General features: G+C 40.6%; 1 protein-coding gene across 3 annotated transcripts in view; it reads right to left on the reverse strand.

Annotated features, from left to right (window-relative positions):
• The window catches only part of DENND5B (DENN domain containing 5B), a 210,657-nt gene that overhangs the window by 11,035 nt on the left and 173,557 nt on the right, over positions 1-26,065 (reverse strand). For all 3 annotated transcript variants that reach the window (XM_060112158.1, XM_060112157.1, XM_060112159.1), the window contains 6 exons: positions 24,007-24,088; positions 9,929-10,057; positions 8,022-8,143; positions 5,146-5,291; positions 3,210-3,328; positions 2,180-2,367 (listed from right to left, as the gene is read on the reverse strand). In XM_060112158.1, coding sequence (XP_059968141.1) covers positions 2,180-2,367; positions 3,210-3,328; positions 5,146-5,291; positions 8,022-8,143; positions 9,929-10,057; positions 24,007-24,088 — 786 coding nt within the window. The remainder of the gene's footprint in view (positions 1-2,179; positions 2,368-3,209; positions 3,329-5,145; positions 5,292-8,021; positions 8,144-9,928; positions 10,058-24,006; positions 24,089-26,065) is intronic.

A 26,065-nucleotide genomic window follows, 5' to 3' on the forward strand; every position in this document is an offset into this window, starting at 1 on the left:
GAGTACAAGTCTTGGTGTAGATATATGTATTCATTTCTTTTGGGTATATATCTAGAGTGGGACTGCTGGGTCAAGTGTATGGTTAGTATATGTATATCTTTAAAAGACATTGCCAGGGCTTCCCTGGTGGCGCAGTGGTTGAGAGTCTGCCTGCTGATGCAGGGGATGTGGGTTCGTGCCCCGGTCCGGGAAGATCCCACATGCCACGGAGCGGCTGGGCCTGTGAGCCATGGCTGCTGAGCCTGCACGTCCGGAGCCTGTGCTCCGTGGCGGGAGAGGCCCCAACAGTGAGAGGCCTGTGTACCGCAAAAAAAAAAAGAAATTGCCAAATGGTTTTTCCTTTTGCATTCCCACTGGCAATACATGAATAAGGGAGATTTTTAGACTGTATCATTCTAATAGTTAATATATTTCTATGTACTAAGAAATGGATATGGAATAATAATATCTAAGGAAGCTGCTTTGTTAGTTAACTAAGGACCTCTTAGGTACGTCTTATTCTACTCATGGTTATTGTCTATAAACTGAAATAAAACCACTTCACTGATAAACTTCTGTGATTTTTCACTAAATCATACTGCCTCTTTATTAGTTTTCTGTGGTTCTGGTACTAGGTTACCACAAATTTGGTAATGTAAAAAAGCAGAAATTTATTCTCCCACAATTCCAAAGGCAGAAGTCAGAAATCAGTATCACCAGGCAGAAATCAAGCTGTGGACAGGGCTGCACTTCCTCTGGAGGCTCAGTGTAAGAAGCTGCTCCTTGCCTCTTCAAGCTCTGGTGGCTCTGGCATTCCTTGGCTTGTGGCCGCATCACTTCAATTTCTGCCTCCATCTTTCTATTGTCTTCTCCTCTGTGTGCGTCTAATTTCCTTTTGCCTCCCTCTTATAAGAATACACGTGATTGCATTTAGGGCCTACCTGGATAATCCAGGATAACCTCCCCATCTCAAGTTCCTGAACTTAATTATATTTGCAAAGACCCTTTTTCTAAATAAAGTAACATTTACAGATCCCAGGGATTAAAATCTGATACCCCTGGGAGACATTATTCAGCCTATTAAAGACATTAGTATAAATTAGAAGTTTATTATACTATTCAAAATGGCATATGAACATAGTATCCTATCCACAGAATTCACTTTTTTATAGTATTTTGTTTTATCACTTCTACAGGAAGTTGGGAGTGGGGTAGGGAGAGGAATTTTTAGAATTCCTCTTAGAAAAAGGGGCTCTGGATAACTAGATGTGGGAGTACTGTAACATGTAACTGTCCTTATTCCTCCTTTAAGTTTCAGGCAAGATATTATTTATTCATACTTCCAAAGCTTAATTAAAACAGAAGCATGCAGTTTTTGTTGGATTTTAACATCTAAATTCTTCAGGCTTTTAAATTATTTGTTAATGTCCTGCTTTATTTATTTATTTATTTATTTATATTTTTGGCAGTACGCGGGCCTCTCACTGTTGTGGCCTCTCCCGTTGCGGAGCACAGGCTCCGGATGCGCAGGCTCAGCGGCCATGGCTCATGGGCCCGGCCGCTCCGCGGCACGTGGGATCTTCCCGGACCGGGGCACGAACCCGCGTTCCCTGCATCGGCAGGGGGACTCTCAACCACTGCGCCACCAGGGAAGCCCTCCTGCTTTATTTTTCCCCCTTTTTTCTCTCCCCATTCTTTTTTTTTTTTTTAATTTATTTATTTTATTTTATTGGCCTCGTTGGGTCTTTGTTGCTGTGCATGGGCTTTCTCTAGTTGTGGTGAGCGGGGGCTACTCTTCATTGCGGTGCACAGGCTTCTCTTGTTGCAGAGCACGGGCTTCAGCAGTTGTGGTGTGTGGACTTCAGTAGTTGTGGCACGTGGGCTCAACAGTTGTGGCTCGCAGGCTCTAGAGCGTAGGCTAGGTAGCTGTGGCGCACGGTCTTAGTTGCTCCGTGGCTTGTGGGATCTTCCCTAGCCAGGGCTCAAACCCGTGTCCCCTGCGTTGGCAGGTGGATTCTTAACCACTGCACCACCAGGGAAGCCCTCTCTCCCCACTCTTAAAGCCTTTCTCTCAAATTAATTTTCCTCAGCTTTTTTCTGTTCAATCTCCTTACTGTAATTCATTAATACAACAGTTTTCTATGAAATGGCTACATGATGCCTGCAACATGACACACTGGAAAATAAAAAATCTATTTACTGGTAGTTTTTCCTGTCAGTGAAGTGATGCTTAGTCTCCTGGCCATGGTGGGTGATTTCTGCTGGGGTGGAGTCCGACACTGCTTCACTAGATCCTCATCTGCTGCTGATGTCATCAATTCTCCAATGAGAATTCTCTCCAGGCTTCCATCATCAATGCCTTTCCCCAGCCACCGCCCGCATGGGAACCTGGTAGGACAGAAACAAACTTCAGAATCACCAATATCTTAGTAGCTTTAATTAGAATTTTTAAATGGCACCATGGGTGAGGCCCATCATTTTAGTGCCTGTGGGTTGCTTTTTTCATTATGAAAAGTTTCAAACACATAAAAAAGTAGAAAAGATAAGAGACACCCTGGGTGTCTTATGACTTAAACATAACATTTTGCCATATGCTTCATTTTTATTTTTTGTTAAAAGTATTTTAGAGTAAATTACAAACAACAGGACATTTTACTCCCAAGCACTTTAGTATGAGTCTCTGAAAACTAAAGATATTCTCTCTTATATAAAGAGAATAAATTGTTATCATCAAATTAAAATAATTCTTTAATATTTTCTCATACCTTGTCTGTATTAAAATTCTGGGGTTAGTTTCAACAACAATATCTTCAAACTAGATGTTAATGTGGGAGTTAAGTTACAGGAGAAAAGAGGAGAATGTTCTCAAAGAAGAGTGCTGGCTTTGCCCAGGAGCATCTGAACAAGCCTTTCCTCTTACTGACATTATTTTAAGCTTCTTTTTTGTTTCCTTTTTTAATCAGACTTCCACCAATCTTTTTCAACATTTGTGGACTAATAAGCATTAGCAGCAAACACAATCAGTTTCTTAAAAGTATCTTGGGGACAATTTTGTATTTGGAACAAAATAACACAATTTTGTTATGACATAAACAAAAACAAAACAACCCAAAAAACTAAACTAAAATTCAGAAGGCAGCGGAAAAGCTTTGGAATGAAAACAATTCTCAAACCTTTTCTTGTCTAAAGAGTCTTAAAAGAAGTCTGAGCTCCCAAGGACATTTACTTACCTGTACGTATGTCCTGTGATTTCGTTTCTGACCATGACACAATCCACTAGCCATTTGGCTAACAGTCCTGAGTTATCGTGACCGATCTGAACAGTAGTCAGCTTCCCCAGGTTCTGGCACTGCAGGGACAGGACCACAGGTTACTCAGTACCTGATCCCTTCCTGCTACCTCTCAGCTTTAGCAGTGGTGCCATGGTTCCATCCAATTTAAGAACTGCAGAGGACCCACTCTGCGTAATGTGTTCTGCTGTGCACTAGAGAAAAATATTCACATCTAATAGATCCCTTCTAATGAGACAGGAGACATAGGAACATGAACTATCAAATGAGAGGGACTGCACAATGCCCTAGAGTAGAGATGTAAACAGGTACTTGAAGAACACTGGGGAAAGAACAATGATTTCTAAGTGGAGAACCCAGAAACATCACAGAGTCAGTGATTTGTGCCTATGAAGGATGGGAAGAATCTCAAGAAGTGGGAAAAGGATGCTGTTTAGATTTAGTTGCAGAGAGGTCAGAGAAACGATTATAGATACAAAAAACTACCAACATGACTATTTTTCTGCTTCTAATAAAATACTAAGGCAGAACTGACTTCAAACCTCACCTAGAAGTCTTTGAAGCTATTGTTAAAAAGAAAACAAAAAAAAGCATAGTTATCAGTGTCCTTCCTGACCCTTTGTGGACAAGTACAAAAGAAAGCGATGATAATAGGAATGGTGAAAATAAATGTCAACTAAATTCTGACTTTTAAATTCTGATAAAAGATCACAGACCCCAACTGACTATGTATGGTTGGGAACATCACAGCTATGAGTTCTCAAAGCCCTTGACGTCTTTGAATCACGGCGATCTAGGTGAGGGAGGATGGCATCTTGAAGTAGTCGTGGCAGCAGAGGTGGAAAGAAGTAGGCAGATGTGAGAGTCTAGAAACAGCAATGATGGGACTTATAATGCAGTTTATGTTCCGTACTTGGTAGTCAAGGAAAAGCCAAGGATTTTAATCTTTTATATACAGATGGCTGTGACCCCACTAGATAGATAGTGTCAAAATAAGCTCTTGGGCAGCGTTATGACTCTGAGTGGAAACTGCTATTCCTCGACTCCAAGGAACATGAGAACAGGACATTTCAGTTAGCACCACTTCCTTCCTGAACCAAGAACAGCTGTTTGTCTTCTTCCTGCGTGCCAGGATCAACCAGCATGTGGGCTCAAAAGTATGGGAATACTTCACCAGGTAAGACCTGAAAACTGACTACCATAGTGAAAGGTACAGTTTTGCAAAATCACTTTATAAATATCACCACGTGGTCTAAAAACCAAAAGCATGGATAGCAGCTCCCCTGTCCCTTTGTCTAGGTTCAGGCAGGGTGAATTTACAGTTTGGAAGAGAACCACTGTGGGGAAAGCATTTACTTGTATGTTCTCTACTTGCCAGGTTCCGTGCTAGGCACTGGGAATTATGGAATAGGACCTGGCAAAGCCCCAAAGTGCACCATTATGAGTGGAAAAATAGAGCTTAACAATTAAAATAACAGTAAAAATACAAAAATTCACGTGTTCAAGACAACTTTAGGTATATAATCCCAAAAATGATCCTGCATGCTTAATTACTCCTTTATATTATTTGACTCAAGGAAAAATGAAAAAGTGAAACTGGCATCGTTGTATAGAACTATGTATGACACTTTGTGCTAAGAAAGGTATTAGCTGGGCTTCCCTGGTGGCGCAGTGGTTGAGAGTCCGCCTGCCGATGCAGGGGACACGGGTTCGTGCCCCGGTCCGGGAGGATCCCACATGCCACGGCGTGGCTGGGCTCGTGAGCCATGGCCGCTGTGCCTGCGCATCCGGAGCCTGTGCTTCGCGACGGGAGAGGCCACAACAGTGAGAGGCCTGCGTACCGCAAAAAAAAGAGAAAGGTATTAGCTGAACTTACTTCAAAAGTCATTTCGAGGAGATTTTTGGGAATCTGCATTACTCCCGTGTCTCCTAGTTCTCCTGATACACAGATCCAAGGGTTCGATGTGATGATCGCATTGCTCAGCTTTTTGATGGGAATGATCACTGACCTATATGGAATCACTGAAAAAAAATGCTGAAATTAATACAAAATTACAATAAAATTCTCCTGATAACAAAACAAATAAACATTAAGAACTCGGCTGGGCTTTCACAGATAATTTGCTTTTTAATGATCTATCAAGATGTACTTAAACAAAAAGCTAGATCATAACCTCCCCCAGTCTAGAAAGATGAGGTTTGGTTTATAAGCCAAAAGTCCCAATATTTGTGGTTTCCACACATATACATCACCATGTGTACATGACATGCTTATCATTACCACTACATTTATAAACAATGTCAGGCATTAGCACCAGAATCTCTGAGGACATAAACAGTGACTGTGCTATATAGTATTTTCATTGTTTTAATGTTTTTATTAATTTTATTCCAGAATCGAGTATAAATGAGCACAGTTACTGGTATGGTTTCATATAAAAAAGGTGGTACATGACTTCTTGGATAGTATCCTCTTGTTGCTGATTTTCTTGGCCAACCCTTAAAAGCACTGCACTTCAGAACTTTCCCATCCCAGTTTTACAGTCCAATATGCAAAGCCAAGAATAATAAACAGCAGCACCTCCATTCTGGACTTAATATGAAGTCTATAAACTACAACTTGTAAAGGTGACTCATGTGCAAGAGGTGCCCCAGGGAAAGACTCAGGATATGGAAAGGGATCTGTAAGAAATCTTTCCCCTCTGAAGGCTCTTCAAAAGGCACACCACTAGATGTCACTGTCCTATCACTGTCCTTTGCTCAAATGTGGAAACCACACGGGCATTACACATACCTCCATTTCCTTTAAAAAATGGGGATGGCTCAAACACATTAGCGTATTTTTATCCCTCAGAGCCATATATATATATTTTTAAAGCAGGGTAGAATCAATATTTTGGTTGGTATTCTCAGGATTCCTGTTCATTCAGCCACAAGACAGCTAATAGAAAGCCCTCCTTGAAAGAACTACACGTAGAACTAAAAACATTTACTGGACAACAGGCTCAGATACAGCCTCACAATAGGAGCTCATGCTTCAATGTGCTCTTAGATGAGCAAAATGAATGGGAAAAATGGTTCATTTCCCTAACTTTACATAGACGACTTTCTGTTGGGAGAATAACCTCCCTTTCTGTCCTTTTATTTTGGCTGAAGGAAAGGAAAATGTCAAAGGGAAGGCCATACTTTCATGGTTTAGTAATCATGAGACTCAAATGATTTTTGAAACTGAAAGCAGAAGAGGTTAGTGCAAGATGTTATTTTAGGGCCCAGAGGCTACTTTCATTTCTTTCACTGACAGGATTAGAAAAGCTACCAAAAAAAAAAAAAAAAAAAAAAAAAGAAAAGCTACCGAAAAAGCCCTGTTTAAGGTCAGCAGTTCTGTGGCTGCAAAGGGCTCACAGATGCACAACAACGATTTCATAAAGTAGAAAAAGAGCAATATTATTAAACTCAGAATATTTATTTCATGAAGTATTTCGATTCCCCTAATTGAAAGAGTTCCTCAGATGAAGAGAAATCTGCATATATGGGGAGGAACTTAGGATCCTAACTCTCTCCGCTATTTCTTCTCTTTCAAAACTGTATATAACACCTTAGTTTCTAGTAAACTAATAGTAGCTTGAAAGATAATACAGGTTGGCCCAATAACCATTCCAACTCCATTTTCCCCTTGTCTGCCTCTACCAGAGACTTTGAAGGCCAAAACCTACACAATTGTGCCCAGTGAAATATTGGTGATATTTATTGAGATTTCTTAGAAAACTATGTTTTTCTGGCACAGATTCTAACCCCTCTTCCTTGGCACTCCTTCCCTCTTTGGGCTGGAGGGTAGACTGAGAAGAGTCATCGCTGGAGGCGATTAGCACGCACTGGTAACTGTCAAAGAGCCTGGGTCCGTGACAGCACTGTGGACTGCCTACCCCAAGACTTAGCACTGTGTAAGAAAATTAAAACAGCCGATTTCTTTAAACCACTATTTTCCAAGCTTCTGATACTTGCAGCTGAATAAAACTGCTGATACAAGTAAAAATTCTCCAAAGTAGGGAAGGGGACCCACTGCAACAGAATAAATGCTGTAATTCAATTTATAAAAGACACGTCTCCAGTCATCATTTCCTCCCTCTATAGACCTACAACACCCAGCAAGATTCTGAAGTCTTTCTGAATCTTCAAAGTTTAATGATGTTCAGTTATATAAGTTTATTATCACATACTGATTCTTTGAACTTATGTGTTTCAGGTAAGATATTGGAATATTTGTTTAATAAAACATTTTTCTTTACATCCATCCCAATTCCTACTGCAGATTGGGTTTCCTGGGAAGTAGACTCTGAGTCAGAAATTAGCATGCAGAATGTGAGGAAGAAAGCAGGATGGGCTGAGAAAGAAACTGAGCTCTGATGCTGTGAGTGCTCAGCTGGTCCCACAGTGAGTTCTGGGACAGCCCATGGATCAGGCAGGGATGCTGGCCAGCTCTGGTAGGAGGGATAGCTTCAGGTAAGGTAGTTTTCTTTGGTGAGACACTCCCCACAGGAGCTGACAGCTGAGGGTGGTCTTCCAGCAGCATCTCCGGCTGCTGGGGCATAACCTTCGTTCATAAATGGAGATGGGGTAGGGCGGGGGGTGGGTGGGTGGATATCACAGTGTCTGACTCACTGTACTGTGATGTCTCGTTTTAAAAAATATAAACTCTTATTCCATTAGTCATCTGAGCAACTCTTCACTTAACAGTCAATTCTCCAGACTTACTGATAGTGGTGAACACACTGGTGAAGCAGAAATAGTCCACAGCATTGAGGGAAAGAAGATGGTAAAGAAACTGCTCTCTTTCTTCTTCACAACGTAGAAAAGCATAACGTTTATAAAGCTTCCTAGGAAAGGGTATAAGACAAGCACAACATAACAGTATAGTATATTTTTCATTATGTCTTCCACTAAAAATAAACACCTCCACTTAGACAAACTATGGGTAGAAACTTTAAGCTAGAAAGAACAGACAATTCACAAAAATGAACACAAATACAGTTAATAATACATTTAAATCTATTTAGTAATTAAAGAAACAACCTGCCGTGAATCCATTGTCTCTCAAAGTAATAAAGATTGAAAAGTGATGACTACTGCTGATGGGGGGTGGGGGGTGGCAGTGAATAATAGAAAGTGGAACTGAAATTTTCAGAAAAGCAATTTGTTGGTAATAATTATTTTGAACCAATCATATTCTTTGACTCATTCATTTTACTTTAAGGACTCAGTCCTAGGGATATAATATGAAATGTGGGCAAAGATGTTCTCACAAATGTCCACTTGAATATTATTTGTAAAAGTAAAAATATATCATTGTATACCCATTAAAAATAAAGTTTAGGAAGAGCTTTAACAAAAACAAAACTACTACTCCCCAAAATAATAAATAACTTTTTATTAAGCACTTACATTTAAGCATTTTCCAAGTATTTTTAAATTATTAATATATTTAATTCTCGTGACCACGAGAGGTAAGTCTATTAGCATTCTCCTTTTATAGATGAGGAAAACAGAGATACAGTGAAGTTAAGTATCTTGTCTAAGGCCATTCAAATAGTGAATAGTAAAGGTAGTATTTGAACACAGGCATTCAGATTTCAGAGGCTAAATCCTTATGATATAGAAAATGTTATGGTATAATATTAAGCCAAAAAAAGATGATGCTGAATTGCAAATATAGTATAATCTTAACTAAGAGAACATGTACAGAAGTACAGTAGAAAACATGTGAAATACTTAGTAGTCACCTTTATGTAGTAAGATTTTAAATGATCATCATTTTCTTCTTTGTACTTTGGCCACAAAGGGCAAGTGACTTACGGGTGGGGATAAGGTGTGGGGAGAGTAATCAGTTTTAAGAGAACAAGGTCAGGTTCACAGACTGTACTTCACATCACGCACTCTTTATCAAACCTATACTTTGGACATTAAGCCTCATCCTAAAATGCTCCAGAGAGTAACTTAACCCAACAGTGATATGTACAAATGCAAAATCACAAAAAGAATTGGGTTTTGGTGGCATTCCAACACTGTCACGTTTGAGGTCTCTGTTGAATTCTTTGCATACCTTTGGTCTAGAGAACTCAAAGTCCTCAACCTTCAAATTAGTTCTACTATACATATTAGCTGGATGATGCATTTCATCCAAGGTTTCATGATGGGGTAAAGGGAAACTATCAAAACAGTTAACAATGAACTAATATGCACTTGATTGGTTTCCTGGCTCTAAACTACTAAATGTAAGCATTAGCAAGACTCTCAGAGAAGCCTTTTCCTGTGGACCTTTTTAGTTTTTTACCACTCCTGGTTTTGTTGTGATCTTTACAATATGATATACGGTTTACATAAATTCAACCCATTTTTTTGGATGGTACTATCAGCTGTGGGACTATTAGCTTTTGTTCTGAACAGAGGAGCACAATATGCCCCTTGGCTTTGAAATCTGTACCCTCCCAGATATAATCAAATAGGAGGTCAACAGTTTCTGAAGCATGTGCATGTTAGAAAGGAATTCATGTGCAGAGGAGTCAGCAACTCAGCCTGAAGAAGCCAGCTTGTCAGCCTATGCAATTTATTTTGTAAGCACACAGGTCACAGAAACAGAAATGCCTCAAGAGGCCATCTCTTACTTTGTGAGCAGTTGGTTAGAGAGCAACTGCTTGAGATGCTGGGACAAGAGCTTCTTTTCTAGAGACAATCTTATCCATGCTCGAGCTCGTCCGACATCAGTCTTGATCTCACTCATGTTTTGAATATGCCTAAAGAATAGTAAAACAGCAAAGATGTAAATCCTAAGGCTAACCTTGAACTGGAAAAGAACTGAAGAGTTACAGCACCTTGCACAGAAAAGCTATTTTGTACTTAGAGGAAGCAACAGGCAACACGCAATTTATGTTGATTAAACTTCAAGGGTTCCACCTGAATCACGAAGTTAGTCCAACATCAGAATTACCATTACAACACGAGCACACAGGCAATATCCTAAGATAAAGCATTTAACACTCATTCACTCTTTCAGGTTTTATTTATCTTGTTTCAGGCTCATAGATACCTATAAACTGGCACTTGGTTATTCATGACACTCAGAAAAATGAAAGCAGTAAAACAGGCTGAATATTCAAGTTCTTATTCAAAATAATTGTTCTACAGTTGTAGTATCTGCTACAACTTTAATCCACTGAATCATTTTTCAAATTGCCCTGACAACATATGGAAAATATGAAATTGTATTTTCTATGGTATTAGAATACAAGCTGTACTATACTAATAAATTAAGAATTCTTAAAAATTTGAGACTTAGGAAATTGTGTGGCCAAAAACAAACTGTGTGATCAACCCCCAAATGAATGTTACATATATGTATATATTGGTATTCTGTGTAGAAGGTGATGCCATACCCAGCAGGACTGAATTTATCTTCCTAATGATTCTCCTCCTAAGGAGAAAGAAGGATTGAGCAGGAAGGACAAGCCTAAGGGACAGGATAATTATAGAACCAGTACAATGACTCACTGAAAAGTCTTTGTGATTGTGACCCACCATCCCTTCCTTTTTTTTTTTTAAAAGGAATTTTGCCTTATTTATTTATTTATTTATGGCTGGCTGGCTGGCTGGCTGGCTGGCTGTGTTGGGTCTTCGTTTCTGTGCGAGGGCTTTCTCTAGTCGCGGCAAGTGGGGGCCACTCCTCATCGCGGTGCACGGGCCTCTCACTATCGCGGCCTCTCTTGTTGCAGAGCACAGGCTCCAGACGCGCAGGCTCAGTAATTGTGGCTCACGGGGCTAGTTGCTCCGTGGCATGTGGGATCTTCCCGGACCGGGGAACGAACCCGTGTCCCCTGCATTGGCAGGCAGATTCTCAACCACTGTGCCACCAGGGAAGCCCGATTTGATTTTTTTTTTTCTTTAATGTACAGAATGACTCATCTCAGCTGTTATAAATATTGCAACAGGGCTTCCCTGGTGGCGCAGTGGTTGAGAGTCCACCTGCCGATGCAGGGGACACGGGTTTGTGCCCCGGTCCGGGAAGATCCCACATGCCATTTGATGAATAGCTCGCTCCACTTGCGTGTATTGGCCACTGTGAGGTGGGAGAGGGCGTAGCCCATGATGAAGGTATCTTCTGGCAGAAGGCCATCCCAGAACAGCCACCAGATGGTGGCGTAGATCTTCCTCTTGGCCAGGTTGCTGGATGCGCCCATGATGATGAAGATTATGTGTATCATATTGGTGGAAGGAATCACTTTGGTACAGCTCTTCCCGTAGTATCCCACACACCTGGGTCTGGTTCAGAGCCACCTGCTCTGCCATGATGCTCTCTGCGCCGGGCCGCGGGTCACCTGTGGTCCCCAGTGCTGCTGTTCCATGTCCTGGATGCCTCGTGAGTGCCCGTGTATCTCCATACTGTTCGCGCAGGTCCACATACCCGCCCCACCCCGCCCCTGCAACTTGGCTTTCTTGCCAGCCCTGGGCGGAAGGGCTCCACTTCTGCAGTGTGGTCACGCCCCTCGACCCCATTTGTAGGCGGGCCTTCTGCAGCCCCACCCCCTCACCTCCTCGCCCCTGGCCATTGGTCACCTGCTCAGGTCAAACCAGCCCCATTAGGCAGCCTCGTTGTGGCTCCTCCCCCAGCAGGGGCAGGGTGGCTCGGCTGGCTGCTCAGGCTTCCCGTCTGGGGCAGCCTCCCTCGCGTCTGATCAAACACTCTTGATAAAATGTAAAGCATTATCCCATCACACAAGTGAGGCTTAAAGAGATGGCTTAAAAACAAGTCAGAATGAGGAAATAAAAGAAAATTCTGTTGCCGTTTCGTTAACCAACTTAACCTCTAAGAATTTTTTTCAGAAATTATGACAGACTTAATTTATCTTTAAAGGGCTAATATCATTACACACGGTCGTGAACAGAGAAAGATGGTGTCAGGCAAGTCCCGCTTAGACCCTGGTTCTGGTGGTGGCGGCAGTGGTGGGCGCTGGACGACCCACACGGGCACCTCCAAAATGAGCCTCGGAAACAGCACTGGCTGTTCCTCAACTACTGACATTGTCCAAATGATGACACAGTTGACTAAAAGCAATAAGGGGGAAATGCTCAGGTATTTACCACTTAAAGTTCCACGGTATGTACAAGGTCCCCCCCCCCATGAGCACAGTGCCAGGTTAAAGCTCACATGATCCAGGAATACCAAGTTGATCAAAGTGTATCTACTAGAAATGAATCTATATGAGGTTTGGTAAGTACGTATGTTGTATCATCTTTCCCTAAGTATTCTTCCTACTCTAAAACAGTAAAGTCTACTGAAATTAGTTTCATGCTGGTCTTAAGTATCTGGAGACATGATAGGCGAAGAATGTCAAAATGGGAAATAATTATTTGAAAAACAATGTTATGTTAAAGGAAAATGGGAAGGATTGGAATACATAAAGTGAAACCTCTTTTATTTAGGTGGCTATCAGCACTCCCATCATAAAAATGTTTGCACTAATTTTTGTTTATTTGTTTGTTTTTTTGTATTCTTTTTGGCAGGAAGCATGGGAATCAGGAGATGAGGCCACCAGATTCTTCTCCTCAAGCCCCTTGTTCATTGGCACCAGGGAAATTACTCTGCCTAAAAGATTGCCTCCTAATGTAATTCCTTTGTCCCAGAATATTCAAAAGCTCACGGGATATAGCCTGAACTGCTCAGGCTTGCATTCAAGGCCCATTATCACTTGGCCTCAACATATTTTCCTATTTCAAAAATTCTATTCCAAGCAATTAACTTATAAGACTCTGTATTTTATTACCTGAAGTACTTACTCTCTTCTAGCTTCCTTATTTGATTCTGTTCATGTTTGAAATCCCAGCTTCTTCTAGAAAGCTTTCCTTGACCATGGCAGCCTTCAATGACCTCTCTAATTTATGGAATTCTATAGTGTGATTTGCATTTATTGTGCACTACTACTTTTATCATTTTCTCTTGGTATACATTTTTCTCAGCTTGACAAAAGCTCCCTGAGAATGAGGAACCCAATACTTCTTACTAGCCTTGGATCCTTCTTTGCCCCCTCTAGGGCCTAGTGTATATAAAAAGCTAAAAAAAATTCTGTTGCTTTGTAAATCTATATCTAATTTTATGCTTTAAAACAATTTATATGTGTTGTGTTATTAAACTTTAAATCTATTAAAATTTTTTCTGTGTAGTTATACCATTTGAATCTTTTAAATTGGAATAATTTATTATAGGTAATTACAGTGATACTCAGCATAATATTATACAAGTATTACTTCTAAAATAGATCCTGGGGACTTCCCTGGTGGCGCAGTGGTTGGGAGTCCACCTGCCGACGCAGGGGACACGGGTTTGATCCCTGGTCTGGGAGGATCCCACATGCCGTGGAGCAACTGGGCCCGTGTGCCACAACTACTGAGCCTGTACTCTACAGGCCACAAGCCACAACTACTGAGCCTGCATGCCACAACTACTGAGGCCATGCGCCACAACTACTGAGGCCATGCGCCTCAACTATTGAGGTGCACGTGCTCTAGGGCCTGCATGCTGCAACTGTTGAGCCCGCATGCTGCAACTACTGAAGCCTGTGTGCCTAGAGCCCATGCTCCGCAATAAGAGAAGCCACTGCAATGAGAAGCCCACACACTGCAATGAAGAGTAGACCCCACTCGGTGCAACTAGAGAAAGCCCGTGCGCAGCAACGAAGACCCAATGCAGCCAAAAATAAAAATTAAAATAAAATAGATCCTGGTAATTCACAGAAAAGCAAACATGGTGTGGTTTAAATAGCTTATTTATTTGATTTGTTTCCAACCCTGGTACAAAGCTTTCTAATTTTTATGTATTCTGTCTTATCTGATTGTCACAATAACTAGTGAGTGGGAGACCATCATTATTTCACTTCAAAAATGAGAAAACTGAGATTCATTGAGACTAAGTGACCCACCCAAGGTCACAGAAATAGTACATATTCTAGAGATGCCACCCATTTTTTACCAATCATTTCTTCCTGGTACTCACATTCTTGGAGAAGCTCTCCTTCTACAGACCCAGAAGAACCAGAAGCAACAACTTCAGGTACCACCATGACGGATGCTCCTTATCCTTCAGCTAGAACTGAATGGATAAGCAGCATCTGCCTGATCTAAGCTGAGCCAATCAGGTTTTCTCTCAGAAACTGGAAATTAGTACACTGAAAAACCAAGTTAGTTTTTGTTGAATGCTTAAATAAGGGATGTTAAGGCCAGGGCTTGGGAGAGCATGTTCACAGTAAAGCAGAAAAGGAGGGCAAGGGACAGAGGGGAGGAGAAGCAGCAGAAGTGGAGGGAAAAGCAGGGACAATTTGCTTCTCCTGAGATGGAGAGTAGTAACCTTGGACAAAACTGTTTCCAATCCAGCCACAGTTCTTGTGCTTGGATTCTGGAAAATACCCTCATGTATCTCCCATAAAATTCTCCTTTCTGCTGAAGCTAGTTTGAACGGGCTCCTGTTCCCTAAAACGGAATGATTCCTAAGAGTGGCAGCAACTAAATTTGAAGCCACATTTCCTGAGTCCAAAACTGGTGCTTATTTCACTGTATCACCAATGAAACACAATAATATTTATTAGAGAGATTAAGGAATTAGCCAATTCGAGTGTGAGCCCACATTCTGTATAGTCATAAAAATTCCTCAGATATTCCTTCTGAGGGTAATAAAATCAATCGTGACTATTTAACTTTAGTGTAGAAAAAGCCAGATGCTCACAGCTCATATGTACACGTTATTTATAAAAAGATAAAGTGAGTAGCCAATTTACCCTCAAGTAATTTATTCCCATCGTAAACCAGATATTTCTAGGATTTACTCAGATATCCTGTTCATTTGTTTACGTATTCAGAATATCTATACTTGGATTATAGTACTCACAATCTCCTCAATCATGTAATGTTCTACTATGCCCCTCATTATTAATTGCATTTTGTCATTAAGAATAAAAGTTGGGGGACTTCCCTGGTGGCGCAGTGGTTAGGAATCCGCCTGCCAATTCAGGGGACACGGGTTCGAGCCCTGGTCTGGGAAGATCCCACATGCCGCGGAGCAACTAAGCCTGTGTGCCACAACTACTGAGCCTGCACTCTGGAGCCCGAGAGCCACAACTACTGAGTCCGTGTGCCTAGAACCTGTGCTCCGCAACAAGAGAAGCCACTGCAATGAGAAGCCCGCGCACCACAATGAAGAGTAGCCCCTCCTCACGGCAACTAGAGAAAGCCCGTGCTAGTTTGAATGGCTAGATGATATATGCGCAGCTACTCTGGAAAGAAATTGGTAACAATGGTAATGGCATGGTAATACTCCTCTTTTATAAGTAGACAACAACTTGTACAATTATTAATATTTACTGTCCCAAGCCTTTCTCTTTGGAAGAAAAGAATCATTCTATAACTGACAGTATGGTGATACCTGGCGTCTATGAAGGTCCTGGGGAGTTGTCAGAGATAACAGGGGATAGCCTGTAGACATGTCTGGACTCATGCCAGCTGCTAAGCAATCTGGTACCAAGACACCTGACAACTATGAGGACTCAAAGTCTCTACACTGCCAATGTCTTTGCTTCAAGAGAGAAATGTGGGAAACAGGAGGTACTGTCAGGGAATGTGCCCCACAGAAAGCGTGAACTCAGATATCTTTGCTACCTAATCTTTAAAAAAACAAGTGTTTAAGTGTCCAGAGTGAAAGAAACCAAAGTTTAGAATATTACTTGGGTGTTTCTCTTTAAGGAAAAGCATCTACATCAACTATCGCGCTAGCAACTAGGGATTACAATGAAGTACTTGCCAAGAACTTGGAAACAGAAATAAGCCCATGCACTGAGAGTTAAAGTAAACATATCAAGAATAAGAACAACAATATATATAACGTTATCTTAAAGAGGCAGAATGAAGCAGAGAAAAGGGAGAGAGAACCACGGGCAGCGTTTCTGCAGGGTCTTTCTGAGATGACATCAGTCCCCTTAGTATGAGGATCGGTGGCATGGAGCTGGGTGATCAGGCATCCATATCTCTGCTCCTGAGGACAGCAAGTAGACTTCTGATTTTGATCTAGCTTCCAGGCAGAGCCTATCCTTATCAATGAAAGAATATCAAGTCCTCTGGTTAAGGAAATAATAAATTGGTTTAACTGGCTTTCTGTGACCATGCCCTTACCTGGTCATAGATGACTGGACAAGAGTGGACAGATAGCCTATTATTTTTCCATCTCTCTTAGGTATCTGAGGTAAGTCTCTTGGTTAGTAGGAGTATCTTAGAGTCTGATTACATTTTGGTTTACTAATGATTTGGTTTCTGATCTCATAAAGCTGAAGACTTTAGCACAAGGTCTATGAAGACCTTATGGCTACGCATGCCATAAGAAACTGGAAGGTCTCACATATTAGGATGGCTACTGTCAAAAAGAACAGAAAGTAAAAGATGTTGGTAAGGATGTGGAGAAATTGGAACAGTTGTGCAGTACTTGTGGGAATGTAAAATGGTGGCAGCCACTGTGGAAAACAGTATGTTGGTTTCTCAAAAAATTAAACATAAAATTACTGTATGATCAAGCGATTCCATTTTTGGGTACACACCCAAAAGAACTAAAAGCAGGAACTCAAACACATATTTGTACTCTCACATTCATAGCAGCACTATTCACAACAGCCAAAAGGTGAAAACAACCCAAATGCCCATCGATGAATGAGTGGACTAACAAAATGTGGTATATACGTACACCGGAATACTATTCAGCCTTAAAAAGTAAGGAAGTTCTGATACATGCTGTAACATGGATGAACCACAGAACTACTATGCTAAGTGAAATGAACTAGACACAAAAAGCATGATTCCACTTATATGAGGTACCTAGAACAGTCAAATTCACAGTGACAGGGAATAGAACAGTGGTTACCAGGGGCTTGAGGAGCTATTGTTTAATGGGTACAGAGTTTCAGTTTACAATGACAGTAAGTTCTGGAGAGGGACAGTGGTAACGGTTGTACTACTGCAAATGTACTTAATGCCACTGACTATACACATAAAAATGGTTAAAATGGTAAATTTTATAATATATATATTTTACCCCATTTTTTAAAAAAGCCATAGAAAAATGTTAAGTGGTAGAATCTAGGTTGTGGGTATATGGATGCATTCACTATAAAGTCTTTTGACTTTGCTGTATGTTTAAAATTTTTAATAATAAAATCTTAGGGGAAAACCCTAGGAAGTCAGCTAGTCTTTTCTCGGCAATGCCTTTCTACCTTACTAGACACCTTTTGAAAGCCATCAACCAGTTAAGTTTTATTAAAAGTATCTATCATTTGGCTAAAACATCACTTTAGGGTACCCAGGGGTCTCTTTCAGGCAAAGTCTGAAAATTAAAAGCCAAAGTAACCCTTAAGTGAGAAGTCATAGGAAATCAACTTTTTGTTGAGTATCCTGAACAAATATAGACTATTCAAGGTTATACTAAATTATATTTAGGGTGATGTGTACCCATACACTACTGCCAACTTGTTTGTGCCTAGTCACACCTGGCATTTTTTCTGATGACAAGGCAAAGGCTGAGAACTTGAATCTAGTTAGAAAGAGACATGAACTGTGTCAGGAAACCTTAGTTCTAGTTCCATTTCTGCTGTTAGTTGCCTATATATATGGTCTTAGACTTTATCTGCCTGTGCCTGAGTTTCCATATATATAAAAGGAAGAAGCTAAGCAATATGACTTCTCAAGTTTCTTCTACATTCTAAATTTTAAATTGATTAGTAAAAAGTACCTCAGCAATCACCACCTTTCTAAATCTTCAAAACTGTAACCAATGTAATTCAGTAACAGTTTGGCTATAAGGAGGTATATATATATATATATATATATATATATATATATATATATATATATATATATATATATATATGTATGTATGTATATATATGCACACATATATATGTTGGATAAACACACACACACACACACACACAAACACACTGACACATTCTCTTACCCACACTCAAAGAGATTAAAATATGGCAAATCCTTCATTTAACAAATATTAATTGAGCACCAATTATGTGCCACTCTGTTAACACTAACTTGCAATTCAACAGTTTCACATGTCAGATAGATTTCCTTCTCTCATGAAGTTCATAAGTAGTATTAGAAAAACAAACAAGCAAATAAGTGCTATTATGCAAAGAATTAAAATAAGGGAATTTGAGAGCCTGCATGTCACAACTAAGGAGACTGTGAGCCACAACTAAGGAGCCAGACTGCCACAACTAAGGAGCCCAGCTGCTGCAACTAAGACCCAGCGCAACCAAATAAAGAAATAAATATTTTTTTAAAAAATAGGGTAATTTGAAAGAGAGTGACTGGGTTGCTACTGTAGACCAGGTGGTCAGGGATGGCTAGTGGGAGGAAGTGACATTTGAACCAAGATGCAAATGACAAGAAGGAGCCTTAGCTGTGGAGATTCTATGGGGGTAGGACTCAGGGAAAAGCTATCAGGTGAAGGGAACGGGTAAAGAAGGCCCCAGGGCAGGAAACAAGTTTGGTATGCTGGAGGAAATAAAGAAGAGAGAGTGATAGGAAATAATATTGCAGTCAGACAGGCGTCAGATCAAGTAGGGCCCTGCCAGTCAGGATAGGTGATTTGCACTTTATTCTAGGATCACCATATTAGCAGTGAGGAGGATGAATCACAGTAGGGTGAGCACTGAAACATGCGGACCATGATGTAATCCAGGAGAGAAATTTTAGGGGCTGAGACTAGAGAGGTCACAGCTCACTGATCTAACATTCGAGAGAAGAGGTGAGCAGCAGTTGTACCAAGAATTATACCCCTGGATAATAAGCTATCTACTCCTGGGACTTCCGTGGTGGTCCAGTGGCTAAGACTCTGTGCTCCCAGTGCAGGAGGGCCGGGTTCAATCCTTGGTCAGGGAACTAGATCCCATATGCCAGAACTAAGACTCTGCATGCCACAACTAAAAATCCCACGTGCCACAACTAAAGATCCCACATGACACAATGAAGATCACTGGTGCCTCAACTAAGACCTGACACAGCCAAATAAATTTAAAAAAAACAATAACAGGGACTTCCCTGGTGGCGCAGTGGTTAAGAATTCTCCTGCCAACGCAGGGGACATGGGTTTGAGCCCCGGTCCAGGAAGATCCCACATGCCGCGGAGCAACTAAGCCCGTGCGCCACAACTAATGAGCCTGCGCTCTAGACACTGCGAGCCACAACTACTGAGCCCGCATGCCACAACTACTGAAGTCCCCACGCCTAGAGCCCGTGCTCCACAACAAGAGAAGCCACCGCAATGAGAAGCCCGTGCACCGCAACGAAGAGGAGCTCCCGCTCGCCGCAACTAGAGAAAGCCCGCGCGCAGCAACAAAGACCCAATGCAGCCAAAAACAAATTAATTAAAATAAATAAATTTTAAAAAGAACAAAAAAAACAACCCCCAGAAAACAGTATTAAAAAAAATAAGCTGTCTATTCCATAGCTATAATAACGGCCCTTAGACATTTACCTTGTACCAGGCCTGGTTTAAAAAAAAATACGCGGCTTCCCTGGTGGCGCAGTGGTTGAGAATCTGCCTGCCAATGCAGGGGACACGGGTTCGAGCCCTGGTTTGGGAAGATCCCACATACAGCGGAGCAACTAGGCCCGTGAGCCACAACTACTGAGCCTGCACGTCTGGAGCCTGCGCTCTGCAACAAGAGAGGCCACGACAGTGAGAGGCCCGCGCACCGCGATGAAGAGCGGCCCCCCCGCTCACTGCAACTAGTGAAAGCCCTTGTACAGAAACGAAGACCCAACACAGCCAAAAATAAATAAATGAATAAATAAATTTATTAAAAAAAAAACAAACAACCCCCCCCCCACATTTTTGGGAAATAATTTGATTTACAAAAATGTTCTAAAAGTAGTACACCATATGCTAACACATATATATGGAATCTTAGAAAAAAACAAAAAGGTCATAAAGAACCTAGGGGTAAGATGGGAATAAAGACACAGACCTACTGAGAGAATGGACTTGAGGATATGGGGAGGGGGAAGGGTAAGCTGGGACAAAGTGAGAGAGCGGCATGGACATATATACACTACCAAATGTAAAACAGATACTACTGGGAAGCAGCCGCATAGCACAGGGAGATCAGCTCGGTGCTCTGTGACCACCTAGACGGGTGGGATAGGGAGGGTGGGAGGGAGGGAGACGCAAGAGGGAAGAGATATGGGAACATGTGTATGTATAACTGATTCACTTTGTTATAAAGCAGAAACTAACACACCACTGTAAAGCAATTATACTCCAATAAAGATGTTAAAAATAATAATAATAAAAAATTAAAATAAAATAAAAGTAGTACAGAGTTCCTGTATACCCAGCTTCCCTTAATGTTAACATCTTACATAACCAAACTAAGACATTCACATTGGTACAACACTATTAACTGAACTACAGACTGATTTCACCAGTTTTTCCACTTACGTTCTTTTCCTGTTCTAGGATCTAATCCAGCAACCCTGTTGCACTTGGTTGTCACCTCCTTAATCTCCTCCAGTCCATGATATTTCCTCAGCCTTTTCATGTCTTTATGACTTTTGATACTTTTGAAAAGTACTAGCCAACTATTTTGTAGAACAACCCCCAATTTGGATTTTTCTCATGTTTTCTCATAGTTATATTGAGTTTATGCATTTATGGTAGGAATACTGCAGAAGTGATGTTCTCTTCTTGGTGTATCATATTGGGGGTACATTACTAGTTTTGTCTTATTACTGGTGATGTTAACCTTGATCACTTGCTTAAAGAGATGTCTGCTGGGTTTCTCCACTGTAAACTTACTATTTTTTTCCTCTGTAATTAATAAATTCTTGGGGGAGGATACTTTGAGACTATGCAGATATGCTGGTTTCACCTTAGACCCTTCAACCACTAATTTTTCTACTTCATTCTTCTACGTTTATTAATTGGAATGCTTCTGTGAAAAAGAGCTGTCCCATTGCTTTCATCTATTTATTTAACTAGAAAAGGCTCTTGGATATTTATTTTATGGGTTATGCTCTATTACTGCTGTTATCTATTTTGTTGCTCAAATTGTTTCAGCTTTGGCCATTTGGAGCTCTTTCAGGCTGGCTCCTATGTCTTTATTTATTTATTTATTTATTTATTTCTATTTTTTGGCCATGCCATGTGGCATGTGGGATCTTAGTTTCCCAACCAGGCATCGAACCTACTCCCCCTGCAATGGAAGCTCAGTGTCTTAACCACTAGACCGCCAGGGATGTCCCTCCTATGTCTTTATTGCCTGATCCTATACTTTCTGAGCACTTCCTTACTTTCTGGCCTTACCAAAGATGCACTAAGTTCATCCTATATTTTCCCTTCCTTAGTCCTGGAATCAATCACTTCTCTAGAGAGCCATGGTTCCTTTCATTGGAGAATGGTACTGGGAAACCAATATGTGGGCACTAGTTGTGCTCTTTGTTACTGGGGCATTACTACTTCGAGGCCCTCTCAGTGGAATGAGCTTGGAATTATACCAGCTGATTGCCAACAGTAGGAAACTGGGAGAGATGCTGATGCGAAACGAGTGATGGAACTGTTCTGTATCATGATCGTGTGTTTATGAAAACACATAGAACTACACACCAAGAGAGGATGAATTCTACTGCATATAAATTTAACCAAAACCCAAAACAAAAACCACTAGGATGTGGAGAGAACCCCAAACGGAATACAAGCTAACAAATAACCCTAACACTATTACAAATGAATAATACAACCACACTGAAGGGACTGGAGAAAAAAAGAACTAAACTAAGTTTTGGAAAACAGTATTTTGACTGGATACTGAAAGGCTAATGACAAAGAAAACTGGAGCTGTGCACAGCACTGAGCTTAGCTAGTAACCTTGCTCCTTACAGGGGCTGGGGTAGCAATTCCGAAAATACAGGTTGCACAAATAAGTGAATATGTTGCAGATAACGAGAGCCAGGTGTCTCATAGTTGGAGAAAAAAATTACGAATAAGGGAGAAGGCTAGAATGGTCCCTGTGGTACTGAACTGGAATCAGAGATATCATTATGAATTTATGGTCTTAAAAAAATTAACTGTGTGTATGTGTGTGTAAAAATACATATACACACATATAAATAAATATAGAAACAGAAATAAATATAGATGTATGTGTATGCGTGAGTTCATAAACACAGATTTATTTCCAGGCCTATTTTGAGTGCTTTACACTTATTAACTCACTGAGTATTTACACCAAAATTTTAAGAGAAACACTATTATGTTACAGGTGAGATAACTGGGAATATAAGGAACTACCCTTGGCTACACAGCCTAGTGAGTGGCACAGCTAAAATAGCAACCTTTATAGGCTGGTTCCATAGCCTGAGGTCTTAACCAGCACGCTAGACTGCCTCTTATAAAGTGAAGGGAGTTTATTGAAGCCGGACATCCCTCCCCACAAAAAACCAACAACATGAAGCAGATAAAAGTAAATAAGCAGGAAACTGGAAGGAGCGGGGCGGCCTTATGTGACGTCACCATCTCCTAATTAGGTTTCAGAAGTTTGGCCCTGAGGTCACCACTGCAAAGCTTTTGACAATCATCCCCTTAAAGTGATGGCTACTGTGAAATCACTGCAGAACAGATGTGGTTTTATGCTTCCATTAAGAGAGCTGGAGTGTATTTTCCCCTCAAAGTTCCAACTATTCATCTCATGCTGGCCATCAAGAGGAATCATAAGCCACATGAGGACAACTACATTTCATCTATCAAGGAATAAGGGCATTTAAGGTACAAACATAGGAATTGACTCAGATAACAAAATCCAACATTTACTGAACTCTCAGGATGACCCGAGTACTTCTTGAAACTTTTTAGTATAATGGACTAACTTAGTTTAATTCTTATGAGCTAGATAACTGTTTTCATCTCTATTTGAGAGAAGGAAAAACTGAGGCAAAGAGAAGTTACAAAAAGTGCCTAGGATCACACAGCTAGTGTGAAGCCAGGATGTGTCACCACTGTACTATGATGCCACTCATAAGAGTTAGGCTTTTCAGGTGTAAGCCTCTGACAAATCAAATAAACATCAATAGTTAATATTAAAGCACACCATAAAAGAAAAATTTCAAGCATTATAACATTCACTTTAGACCCACATATTTTAAAAGCTGACTAAAATGTACCCAAAATGTTTAAAAGAAAAAAGCCTCTGCCTTCCTCATTCAATAAATCTATTTTAGGTATGTTGATGCCTTCTAATGATTTCTAAAGCCAGTAACTGCGTGTGATAAGTCTCACATTTGCATTTGCTTCAAAGAAAATCTACCTGTCAGTGATTTTTCTGCTAAGTAACCTGTCATTATTTGCAGATTTTTTGGTTTATATTTGGGGGCAGAAGGAATTTAAGGAGATTAAAAAAAGAAAAGAACAAAAGAAACTGTAAAATAATTTAGGGCTATTTTAAAATTCTTCTCAGTTGCATTTTGCCTTTGGATTTAATGTCAGGAAAACACATAATAGTATAAAAGTAAAATAAATAAGATTATAAAAAATGTTTTCTTCAGAATACATAAGCAAAAAAATACCATAGCCACAGTTATTTGAGCAATTTAAATGAAAGCCATAAATATTTCAAAGTTATCACCATATGCTAGCACATGTATCAAATACCTCATGTCTTGGATAAGAGAGACCCTGAGTGTTGGCAACATAACTCCTGAGTCAGATTTTCTTCTTTCTGGTCCAAGGGCAACTATGTAGAAAAATATCAGCAAAGTATTAGAAAAATAACAGTAAAGACTTAAAAAAACTACATGGTTCACATTCCATAAATAAATACTTTGAAATTATTTTGATGTGAACAAATTTTAAAGACAACAGAAAAGCTCAAATTTGTTTACCTGAATGTTCCTACTTTATTAATACAGTAAACTAGTTATTTTCTTTCTAGTTAATATGGGGCTGTATTTGAAAATTTTAAATGAAGCATAAAAGCCCACTTAGCAAATAGACAATGTGTGCACATTTTGGCCAGAAGGGCCAGTCACTTTCTAAAGTTATCATTCTAATAGCTCCAAATAATTACAGGAAAGTAATGTCTGTAAATTAACCTAAGTACGTGAACTATGTCTGGGCTTGTGAACTACAATCATACAAGTCCCCTTTTGAAAGAGTGTTTAAAAAGAAAAACCTAAGAGTTTGGATTCTTTAGTCTGATATAAATTTCTATTTCAAAGTTCAGAATCCAAACTACAGTATGTTTATCATGCAAAGTGAGTAATCTTAATGGAGAGTTAGAAGTATAATGTCTATGAGCCATTCTCCTATGAAGTCTGAAGAGCTAACGTTTATAAAAGGAAAAATTATTCTCTTATATAGCAATGGCTAAACAATCAATTATTGGTTAATACGTTGTAGTTGGAGTGCTCAATCTCACTTTAAGTGAGATGCTGTGGCGTTTTGTCCCCTTTCTTTATTTCCATTTTCCCACCTGTAAATGAAAAGTAAATTGCAACATCACACTTGGCAAACACATTGATAAAATCAGAATTTAGGATGTGGGTTTTCGTTGTAGATTAAACTTACATTTTCTCAGTTTTTAGATCCATTCTATTTTGGGGGGCTAGAATACAATACCAGAACACATAAATATACATGAAGCTGGCACTGAAGGAAGATAGGGAACATTTTGGTGGATTAGGATCTGCAAGTTTTTGGCACTTGGTGAAAGAAGCTGGGCTGATACTTGGCAGGTATAAATGAGCACTGATGGGGTTGCCAAGACAAAGAGAATGTGGCCAGACCAACCCAAAGGCAGTCCTTTTGAGGGCCTTCCCTACCAAGCAGGTAACAAATAGGGCATTTGTCTTGGCAGTTTGGGGAGGGAGTTTTCAATGGGTCACTGAAAACACTGGCTCATCTTGATACCCAAGAGGTAACAGACACCGAAGACACTGTTCCAGAGACTTGCAGGGAATGTGCTGGTTGTCTTCCTGTCTGAGACTATCATCACTTAAGTGTGGTAATTAATGAAAGCACATCCCTCTTTTGGGGGAGAAAGTGAAATACCTCAGAGAATGCCTCTACACTCCAGATGATTAGACAGCATGAAAGATGGCCACACAACTAGTAAGAAATGGGTTGAGGGACTTCCCTGGTGGGGCAGTGGTTAAGAATCCACCTGCCAATGCAGGGGACATGGGTATGATCCCTGGTCCGGGAAGATCTCACATGCTGCAGAGCAAACAAGCCCGTGCGCCACAGCTACTGAGCCTGCGCTCTAGGGCCCGTGAGCCACAATTACTGAGCCCATGCGCCCACAACGACTGAAGCCCGCACACCTAGAGCCTGTGCTCCGCAACAAGAGAAGCCACAGCAATGAGAAGCACACACACAGCAATGAAGAGTAGAGAAAGCCCGTGCATGGCAACGATGACCCAACAGACCAAAAACAGATAAATAAATGAATTAATTTAAAAAAATGAAATGGGTTGAGAAGAGAAAAAGAAAAGATCATGAGGCAGGAGAAAGGAGCTGAGACCATAATCTGGCAACTTGGCCAGAGGAAGACATGACAATACAAGGAATCATGCCTCAGGGAGCAGAGAACAGGTGAGAGACTTAATAAAAGAGGAGTCTGACATTTAAAGAAGCAGTAGCAACCACAATAAGAGCATTCACAGGCCTAACCATGTTCTGGGAATCCTGTTTTGGAATCCTGTATTCTAGC

The sequence above is a fragment of the Mesoplodon densirostris genome, chromosome 11, assembly GCF_025265405.1.
Source record: "Mesoplodon densirostris isolate mMesDen1 chromosome 11, mMesDen1 primary haplotype, whole genome shotgun sequence".
In the NCBI taxonomy this organism is placed as follows: domain Eukaryota; kingdom Metazoa; phylum Chordata; class Mammalia; order Artiodactyla; family Ziphiidae; genus Mesoplodon; species Mesoplodon densirostris.